This window comes from Sorex araneus, chromosome 2 (genome assembly GCF_027595985.1).
Source record: "Sorex araneus isolate mSorAra2 chromosome 2, mSorAra2.pri, whole genome shotgun sequence".
Taxonomy (NCBI): domain Eukaryota; kingdom Metazoa; phylum Chordata; class Mammalia; order Eulipotyphla; family Soricidae; genus Sorex; species Sorex araneus.
Genome location: NC_073303.1, coordinates 196803049 through 196813662, shown reverse-complemented (window position 1 = coordinate 196813662; position 10614 = coordinate 196803049). Strand labels below are relative to the sequence as shown.

General features: G+C 54.6%; 1 protein-coding gene across 1 annotated transcript; it reads right to left on the bottom strand.

The window, feature by feature from the left end:
* Nucleotides 1-309: 309 nt before the first annotated feature.
* Nucleotides 310-2365, bottom strand: OLIG1 (oligodendrocyte transcription factor 1). The gene has a single exon (XM_055126572.1). It carries the CDS (start codon nucleotides 2227-2229, stop codon nucleotides 1435-1437), a length of 795 nt encoding a protein of 264 aa, XP_054982547.1. The 5' UTR covers nucleotides 2230-2365; the 3' UTR covers nucleotides 310-1434.
* Between the last annotated feature and the right edge of the window lie 8249 nt (nucleotides 2366-10614).

The following is a 10614-nucleotide window of genomic DNA, read 5'->3' as shown; positions in this document are numbered from 1 at the left end:
CCACACACGCACCCCCTCAAGAAACAAACAAAAACCGAATCCCTGGAGTTTTCCCCTCCCCCAGCATCTCTCCCCACCCACTCACCTGAGCCCAACTCCGAGCGCCTGAATTTGAATCACTTTGGCCTGTTCTTCCGGTTCTGCAGTAAATCGGCTAAGTCCGTTTGAAACCTGTCAAGCCCCTGGCATCTTAAACTATTCACCTCTAGCGCGACCCTCCCAAACCCGCCAGCACACCAGAATACTTATGCTTTTTGTTCTGTTTCGCTTGGTTGGGTTTTAAATAAACAAACCGCACACACTCAAATCTCAGGTCTCTACGTATTTTATTCCGCGGGCGCGCCGCCAGAGCGCAAAGAGAAAAATAGTTAGAGACACGGATCACCTGCCAGTTAAGTTTCGGCTAAGGTCAAGAACCGAAAAACTTGCAAAGGACACATCAAAGCAAGTAGCTGCAAGCTCTGAGACCCTCCTGGGTGCGGAGGCGGCTCGCGCGGCCACCCGGCGCGCGCGTCCTGGAGACATGCCCGCAGCGCCCCGGACCCAGGACTCGGTGGGGGCCCCCCCCTATCCTCCTCCGGCGTTTTCACTCCTCGTCCCTTTGCAATTCCGGAAAGCTTCGGGTCCCAGTCTTCGGAATCCGGGAGCGGATCTGCGGAAACAGTGCGGGCGCGCGCGGGGGGCGGGCGTTTGCGTTGAAGCAAGCTCAGACGTGGGCGACGCTACCTCGCTGGGGAAGGGGCGGAGGCGGGAGGTGCGACCAAACTGGAACTCTCGGGGTCTCGACACCGTCGATCTCAGCGCTTCCGAGTTCATCGTCCCTGAAATCAGCCAACAGCTTCCACGCTCCAAACTTTGCTCTCCAGCCCGCGGCCGAGCCGGCCCGCCCGGGGCCCTGGCTGGGACTGTCCTCGAGTCTGTCTGTCCGCCCCGGACAACGTGCGCCTGAGCCGAGCACCAGACCATTCAGTATCCCCGGGCCCAGCCCTCTGCGCCCCGACGGCTCCTGGAGCGCGCTGCACGCGGGAGGGGTAAAATCCACTCTCCCCTGGGGAGGGGAAACCGTCCGGGAGCCAGGAGACCCTCGCGCCGGGTGAGTGTGGGGTGTGGGGGTGCGAGCGCGCCCTTGCTGCCTGGCGCAGCTGGAATCTACCCAGGAACCCCCAAACGGCGCTCAGCTCGTCTCACCGGGGTGGCGTCGGGGAAAGCGGTGCCAGACTGTCCCTTCTTTGGGGAGAGAAGGTTCCAAATGCGCTTCTGGTGGGGGTTCCCCACTCCCCCCCATTACACACACACACACACACACACACACACACACACACACACACACACACACACACACACACACACACACACCTCTCCCGAGTGGCCCAGGATGCGGAGCTGCTGCGCGCTGAGCGGCCGCCGTGCCCAGGAGTGGTGCTCCCTTGGTGCTCACTTGGAGAAGGGCGCGGGCACGGCCGCCAGGCCCAGGCCGGTGGGGACGAGGTGCGGGAACTTGCAGACCGCACAAGTGCAGAGGCCCGGGCCGCCCGCGCCGCCGCCCGCAGCGCCGCCGCCGCCGCCGCCGCCGGGGAGCGCGAACTGGCCGCACGGAGGCTCGTCGAGCGCCAGCGACACGTACTTGGCGGGGCGCAGCGCGTCGGGCGGCCCCACGGCGCCGGGCGCCAGCAGCACGGAGCCCGGCGCGGCGGCGAGCAGGGGCAGGCCGGCCAGCAGCAGGCGCGGCGCGGCGGGCCCCGCGCCCTCGCCCAGCGCGCGGCGCAGCTCCTGCAGCGAGCTGCCCAGCAGCAGGATGTAGTTGCGGGCCAGCAGCAGCGTGGCGATCTTGGAGAGCTTGCGGCCCGGCGCGCCCTGGCAGTGCGCGGCCGAGTAGGGCAGGATGACCTCGCGCAGCGCGTCCATGGCCAGGTTGAGGTCCTGCATGCGCTTGCGCTCGCGGCTGTTGATTTTGCGCCGCAGCTGCTGCTGTTGCGCGTCCTTGGCGTCGGCGCGGGGGCCGCCACCCGCGCCCGGCGACTCGGCGGCCGCCTCAGACGTCTCGCGAGCCGCCTTGGGGAAGATCGGGGCCGTCGTGGAGGAGGCGGCGGAGGTCGAGGAGGACGACGATGGGCGGTAGCCCACCAGCTCGTACAGAGACGGCCCGAGCTGCGCGTCTCCGGGCCGCTGGGGCCGCAGCATGGTCGCGGGGGCCGCGTTCACGCGAGCCTGGGAAACCGCATAGTACATCTGGGGGGCGCTGGCGGGGGAGGGGGGGCGCGCTGGGGCGGCCCGAGGCGCCCTGCAGGAACGCCCCGGGGTGGGCCTTCCGGCAGGCCGGCCCTCCCCGCGGACTTGCGCGCGGGGAGCCGATGGCAGGCCTGTCACCCGCGCCCGACCCCTTTAAATCCGGCTTGGGAATCTGCGGGGCCGCGGACCGCTGCGCGCAGCCAATGGGGGCGCGAGCCCGGGCGCCGGCGCCTGCTCATTGGTCACCCGCGCGCCGGCCGGCGCCGAGGGGCGGCTGGCAGCGCTCAAGGAGGTTATTGTGAGCGCCGGTGCGGCGGCTCGGGACGGTCCCCACCTCCCCCCTCCGCCCCCTCTGAGAGAGGAGACCCCGGACTTTTCGGGGTGCAGCGCAGGGGTGCGTGAGGGAACTGATAGTATTAGGTAGCTAAAATTCGTGTGCCTCCCTCCTCCTCCTCTCTACCTCTGCTTTTTGGGGGTAGTGTCAACTTGTTGGCTTGCGTTAAGTCAAGGGCACCCAAAGGGACAAGTACCCCCCTAACCATTGTTACGTTGAACCGTGGTAAAGGCCCTTGCGCGGCTTACCACCAACCCACTAGACTCTCCTGCCCTTTCAGAGGTGAACCTCAGGGCTCAAAAACTAGCAATTTCCCCCATCCCCACCCTGCGCGCCCCTGCCGGCCTGCCAACTCTTGGCAGCTAGGTGCGAGTGGGTCCTGTCCCGTGAACGGGCCCAAGGGCCAGGGAGTGGTATCATAAAGCCTGTCTTTGTCGTTGTTGCCATTAACTTTTTGGCCACACTCAGATCACTCGTTGCAGGTGGGGGAACCGTGTGATGGGCAAAGCAAGCACCCTACCCACTGCACTACGTCTCCACCCCCAAAGCATGCCTTTATTTTATTTCTTTGAGGTGAACTTATTCCAAGGAATCTGCAGATGATAGGAGATGCAAGAATTACTTTTCTTTTCCATACCAAACAAGGATTCCAGGATTTGTCTGTACACACACACACACACACACACACACACACACACACACACACACGGCATTTTGTTGATCCATTTCTCTATGGGCTGGATCCTTGGGTTTCTTGTGCCTTTCTATTGTGGAAAACATTGCTATTGGGTAGGAAAGCAACGGTGTTTAAATACTGTGTTTTCTGGCCTCATGCTAAGAGTGATGTCTCTGGGCTCGGGGATAGATTGTGCCATGATGCGGACCCTCCTTCCCTTCTGGTTGATGGGCTGTGGGGACTTTTGGAGTTCACGTTCTTCCCTTTCCCCAATGGGACACGTGTCTGTTCTCTCAAAGACTTTCCTTCAGCAATAACTGGTGGTAGACACTGGCATCGTGTGAAGAAAACAGAACAAGAGAACTCCCCTTCCTTTTGGGGGTGTCCCTTCTCCAAATAAAAGAGCATCGCTTGGGGGTGCTGGAAATATACTCTGCCTCTTTCAAGTGCTGTTTATCACTGTTGCGTTGAAAAATGACCCAGGGAAAGAGAGCCTTGGGGGACGGTTACCTAACCCTCTTCCACCCAGGATGGTAGCCAGAAGCCCTTTAGTCATTTCACCCTGTGTTCATCGAAGTCAAGTTCAGCTGGGGATGTTGTTCTATCATTGTATCAACATTGCTTCAAGTGCTTAGAAGTTCTAAGTGGCCAGTGGATGGAGGAGAGAGAGAGACAGAGACAGAGACAGAGAGACAGAGAGAGAGAGAATTTCCACCATCACAGAAAGATCTTCTAGGATGGACTCTCTTTTGGTTTGTTTTTTCAGCCACATCCAGCATTGCTGCTTACTCCTTGGCTCTGCACTCAGGAGTCACCCCTATCACTGGGACTATATGGGTTCTGGGTGCAAGGCCAGCACCCTACTCACTGTACCATTGCTCCGACACCTGGGCTGTACCACTGACAGTGGATCTAACAGAAGGAAAATATGCTGCTCCCTCCTCCTTGCATGTGGCCTGGGAACGGAGCAGAATTTCTGTCCACCGTGAGAATTCTCCTCCGCTCTAGAAAACCAGATGTGCTTGCGGATCCAGAACTGCTTTCTTTTCATTTTCTTGCATTTATGTGGCTCCCCTCCCCCTCAGGCCCACTCTGGGGTGCAGACTTTTGGGGGATGCATGGAGAACTGGTCCAGCTCTGACTGCAGCCCTTCACCCAGGCTTTGGGTTCAGTTCCAACATGACTGTCTTTATTGTTGTTGCTACTATTATTATTACTTAAAATAATTTATTTTTAAAATAATACCCAACGTGAAGCTTTAGTCCCCCTCATCTCAGGGATGCCCACGCTTCAAGGGCAGTCGAAGGCCACATTCTTTAGTAGCATGTTTGAAAAGTGGATAAGGGGCTGAGTGATCGCATGGCAGGGAGGGCGTTTGCCTTGCATGTAGCCGACCTGGGATCAATTCCCGGCATCCCATATGGTCCCCTGAGCACCGCCAGGAGTAATTCCTGAGTGCAGTGTGGGACCGCCTCATCATTGATGCATTCGTGCCCTAGCCTGGCCGGTGCTTTGCAGCTCTTGTGTGCTAAGATGGTGTCTAAGGAGACAGCATGGAAGTCCCCATTGAAATCACAGGCTTGTCCCTTGAAGTGTGCAAACTCCCAGCAGTGCTTTAATCTCAGTGTTTTCTGTAGGTTCGTAAGGAGGGAAGGAATGTGGTCAGACCCACTGACCCTTAGAGGGTGTCTGGCATGGTATGATGTCTGGGGACTCGGTTAGAGGGAGGGGGCAGGAAGGAACTGGGTCCTGAGCAGAATTGTTCAGCATCGGGAAGAGTCTTCAACGTTCCCAGTGGGCAGAGAACCCCTCACGACTCGGTTACCCTCCTGTTTGCATGTTCTGCCTCCCTTTCTCACTCACCTTTGCATTTAGTTCTCGTGAGGACCCTGTGACCAGAGGCCTTTAAAAAGCCTCCAGTTAGATCTTGAAGCTGAGGTTCCCAGAGGCTAGTGGACTTGGGGAAGGGGGTAGACAAAGTCCTTCCAGTTGGAGGGTCCAGAGCTGGCACCCTCAGTGGGGTCTTTCTTTGTCTGACAATGTTCTTGTTTTTGCATTACACTTTGTTGTGCTCAGGGCTTACTCCTGTTTCTGCATTCAGGGATCACTCCTGGTGGGGCTCAGGGAGACAGAGAGGATGCTGGGATTGAACCCAGGATGGCCACAAATGCTCTTCCGACTACACTATTGCTCCTGCACCCTCAGTGACATCTTCTGGACATGGCTGGACCAGCCTTCTAGGAAGTAGAGGAAGGGCTGTGATGGGGAAGGTTGGGGTCCTGTGGGAGGAAGGAGGGGTAGCTGAAGTCATGCAGGGATTGCTGAGTTGATGGGTTCTAGCCCATCCCAGGAGAGGGGAGTTCCCAGGATCCCCTCACCCTGAACCATGCACCAGCCCACTGTGTCTCAGGTGCCAGATGGTTCTAGTTTCTCCTCCCCGCCCCTTCAATATGGGAGGGAGCCCAGGGTCTCTGCCAGCCAACCAGAAAACAAAACATTAGAAAAGACAGAAGCTGAGATCAGAGCAATAGCACAGTGGGGAAGGTGTTTTGCCTTGCATGCTGCCAACCTGGGTTCGATCCCTGGCATCCCATAGGGTCCCCCGAGCACCACCAGGAGTAATTCCTGAGTGCAGAGCCAGGAGTAAGTCCCAGTCACTTCTAGGCGTGGCCTCAAAACAGAACAATACAAGTAAAAATAGTTTTGTTTTGCTTTTTTTTTTTTTTAAAGAAAAAGACAGAAGCTAAACCCTAGGACAAAGTGGCCTAAACAGTGCTCCAGCCAGCGTGGGGAAGCCCAGGAGTCAGAGATGGAAACACACACACACACACACACACACACACACACACACACACACACACTGCTCTTCCCCAACCCCAAAAGGAGCCCTCTTTTCACAGGGCACCCCTGAGGTTCCCTGTAGCCCCTGAGCTGGCCACACTTGGGCCCGCGGGGAGGACGACTGTCCCGTCCCTCCCTCTGGCTGTCAGGCAGACATGTGTCAAGGCTCTCCAGGATGCCCCAGAAGACCGCTTGGGTGTCCGGGCCGGCCCCACATGGGCACAGGATTTGGCGCTCGTGGAAGCTGGCAGCTTGGATGGGCCCTTCTGCTGGCCCGGAGCTCCGGTGGCATGCAAAGCGCGCCGGCCAGCCAGAGCCCGCCAGTCATTACGGCCCCTGGCAGGAGCCTGCGGACTGTCTCAAGGGGAAGCAGCTGCTGCGGCCTCCCTCAGTCGGGCATACTTGGGGAGCAACTGCGGTCCCCCATAACAACCACTCTTGTCTTCGCCTGTAGGGCTAGTGCGTGCGTGTGTGTGTATAGTGTATGTCTGTTTGTGTGTAGTGTATGTGTGTATGTGTGTGTATGTGTATATGTGTGTAGTGTATGTGTGTATGTGTGTAGTGTATGTGTGTATGTGTGTATGCGTAGTGTATGTGTGTAGTGTATGTGAGTATGTGTAGTGTAGGTATGTGTATGTGTGTAGTATATGCATGTATGTGTGTATGTGTATGTGTGTATATGTGTACAGTCTATGTGTGTAGTGTATGTGTGTGTAGTCTATGTGTGTATGTGTATATGTGTGTATGCATGTAGTGTATGTGCGTATGTGTGTAGTGTATGTGTATATGTGTGTATGTGTAGTGTATGTGTGTATGTGTAGTGTATGTATGTGTATGTGTGTGTAGTATATGCATGTATGTGTGTATATATGTGTGTATATGTGTACAGTCTATATGTGTAGTGTATGTGTGTAGTCTATGTGTGTATGTGTATATGTGTGTATGTGTGTAGTGTATGTGTAGCGTATGTATGTGTATGTGTGTAGTATATGCATGTATGTGTATATGTGTGTATATGTGTACAGTCTATGTGTGTAGTATATGTGTGTATGTGTAGTGTATTGTGTATGTGTAGTGTGTATGTGTATGTGTGTACTGTATGTGTGCATGTGTGTGTAGTCTGTGTGTATGTGTAGTGTATGTGTGTGTATGTGTGTAGTGTGTGTATGTGTGTGCGGTATATGTGTGTGTATGTGTGTGTGTGACCCCCACCCCCATGGGTGGTGTGTATCATGTGCTTCCACTCCTTGTCCCAAAACTTGCAGTCTCTTTCCCACGCTGTCCCCCAGTTCTACCCTGCTACCCACCCCTGCACTGGGGGCCGGCAGGAAGCTCCGAGTTAGGAAATAGATGCCAACTCCCAGCCCGGCCTCAGTGAGTATATGAGAGGCTGCGTGCCAAGTGGCACTGTTTATGGGTGGGGGGAGCAGAGCAGGTAAGGCATTTGCCTGGCACAGAGCTGATCCAAGTTCAAACCCTGGCACCTCATGTGGTCCCTGAGCCCTGTCACGGATGATCCCTGAGCACAGAGACAGGAATAAGTCCTGCGCAATTCAAGGTGTGAGCCCCAAATCAAAACCAACAAATCAAACCCCCCCTTTTTTTAGGTGCTGTTTAATCTAGCTGGAGTTTAAACCTGTAGTGAAAGGCGAGAGTGTGTTTTAAAGAGCCACTTTCTTCCAAGGAGGTCAAAAACCGTTGGAAAGTCAAAATTCCCTGAGAGGTACTGAAATTCATACCAACCCTATAAGCAGTGGACCCGTTGGTCCTTCTGCTGCCATTCAGATGGGGAAGGGGCTGGCAGGAGAGGGGCAGAGGGCAGAGCAGACAGGGAGGAGATGACAGACCCTACTACATAAGTGGGTTTTTTTGGGGAGGTGAGGTCACTCCCAGCAGTACTCAGGGTTTACTCCTGGTTCTGTTCTCAGGGATCCCTCCGGGCAGGGCTCAGGAGACCGTCTGGGGTGCCAGGAATTGAACCCGGGTTGGCTGCATGCAAGGCAAGTGCTCTACCCCTGTACCATCTCTCCCACCTCTGTCTAAGTGTTCCTGGATGGAGAGGAGTTCCTGAGGGATCTTTGGTCCCTGCGACCTGGGAGCACCTTGAAGGAGGCAATCAGGCAGAGGAGCAGTTCCCGTTACATCGAGATTCGCACGGGGCGGGCTGGAAAGGCCAGGCAGGGGTTGTGTTTGTTTCCAGAAGGAAGAGCAAGTTAATCATCCCACTAGGTACTTATGCATTGCTTCTGGTTACTCAGGATGGCATCTGGCTAGATCACTATCAAGCTTGACCTTCCAGGATTAAATGTGGTTGGTGGAAGAAAAAATAAAAATAGGGAGCATTATTTATTTTTTATTTTAAATGAAGATCACTTGATTTATTGATGGAGCCTTACTTCTTAATGCCATCAAAGGTTGGTTTACTCCTGACCTGATTTTAACAGCAAAGTTGTTCAGCATCCATATTTGTCCAGTGACTGTTCTTTTTCTCCCAGAAGTAAGTTCAAAGGAAAGAAAAGTCCAAGAGAAATTATGTGGCACTTGTATATTGTAGTTTTTTATATTCATTTTACTTATCAACACTCTAGTTGGCTTAACCAGTTTTAATAACATAACTTAACCCAGAGGGTAGGTGTTTTATTTAACTTCAGGGGGAATTTGACAAAATAGACATTTTCATTGCTTCTCTGAGTACCCAGTGTGACACTCTGTATCATTAGCTTTCCAGAGCAATGCATTTTCAAGAAGCCTGACTGTATATTGACAAGGAATTCTTTAAAAGAGACTGCCAGTAGCCACGTGGAAAGAATCCCAAAGGGACCAGAGAGATAGCACAGCGGGCAAGATGCTTGCTTTGCATGAGGCCAACCTGGGTTCTATCCCTGTATCCCATTAAGGTCCCCTGAGCATCACCAGGAATGACTCCTGAGTGCAGAGCCAGGAGTCACCCCTGAGCATCCCCAGGTATGGTTAGAGGCATTCTGAAAAGGAAGCACATCTTTTGTCTGTCTCTTTCAATAATAATTTGGAGGCCATTTCCACCATATGCAAAATTAAGAGCAGATTGGCCAATTATAAGCAAAGTGGCATTGCCGGTGATGGCCAGGCAAGATGATCAGATCATGTGACATTAAGATCCATGGAGAGGAGGCCATTCAGCGTGGGGCGGAACAAAAATATTCCCTGCATCTCCCTGAAGTCAGTGGCTGAAGCCAAGTCTTCCAAAGGCTTACATTAACACAATGAAAAGAGACAATTTGCTTGGAAGGCTGTGGCTAATTTATACCACAATGTCCAATGTCATGGTTAGTTTTGTTGCAAAAAAAAAATTTGGCAGTTGAAGCCCAGAGACTCAGGCAGCCTGAAAAGATGTGAGCGATTCTGGCCCCGGCACCTCCAGCTCTTGCGAGATGTTCCAAAGGGTTTCAACAAGCCCTTTCATAGCGATGTGGGGCCAAGTGTGCTCAAAGGAATGAGGGGGAACAAAGGTGGCTCTGAAGTCATTTCCCCGCGCTGGGCCCAGCCATCCGGTTTTACTCCTTCCCCATTGAACGGGCAGAATGCAACAGGAAGAACGGGCATGAAAGGAACAAACAGGCCGATGTGTTTGGGGGAGAGAATGGAGAAAGGAGCGCCACTAAGCTGCTAAACTTTCATTCGAGGGTTTCAGAAAGGGGTGAATGATGAATTATAGCAACCTGAAAGGTCATAAAATATGGGTCACTGACACCGGGGGCCAAGCTCCGAAAACACCTGCAGAGACAGAAGGTTCTGGAAGGCGGTGCGGGCCCCACGCGGGTGCCCTGGGCAGACCCTGCTCCCTCCCTGGACAGAGGGGCGCTGTTCAGAAGCTCACCTGTTGTTTTCCTGTTGGCTCCTGGTCCTGAGCGGGACCTGACTCCCGATTAGACCACCAGGGGGAAACGGAAAGGCAATGTGGAGGCTTTCCAGGGTGCAGCTAAGGAGAGGGCTGGGGGCCTCCCCCACTTGGCTCCCCCCAAGATGCTCTGACCTGGAAATTCAACCGGGGTGGTGGAGAGGGCGCTCAACAGGCAGATCCGCTAGGCTGCCAGAGGCACAGGCTTTTCCGTGTCAAGCCAGAGCTGGTTCCTTCTCTACAAAGACTCCTGATGTCTGTACAAGATGGTGTGTGTGTGTGTGTGTGTGTGTGTGTGTGTGTGTGTGTGTGTGTGATGGGGGGGTCTGTGTGAGAGGGGGGCAGCTCAGAGTTCCAATTGGACTCAGTTCTCTCTTCACCAAATATAGAGGCTTTATTTTCTCCTCCAGACGGTGGTCGTCTTACTCCCTCTGAGTCAGAAGAGAATGGAAAGAAGGTTCTGCCCAGAGCAGCAGCCGCTGAGGGAAACAACCACCTCACGGTGGGGTGGAGTGTGGACCACACACAGCGGTGCTCATGGCCACGGCTGGTTCTGGGCTCTGGGCTCGATCCCAGCAATGCCTGGGGAGAATCATGTCATGCCAGGGATTAAACTGGGGTTGGCCGCATGCAAGGCCAGTGTGCAAACCCCTGTGC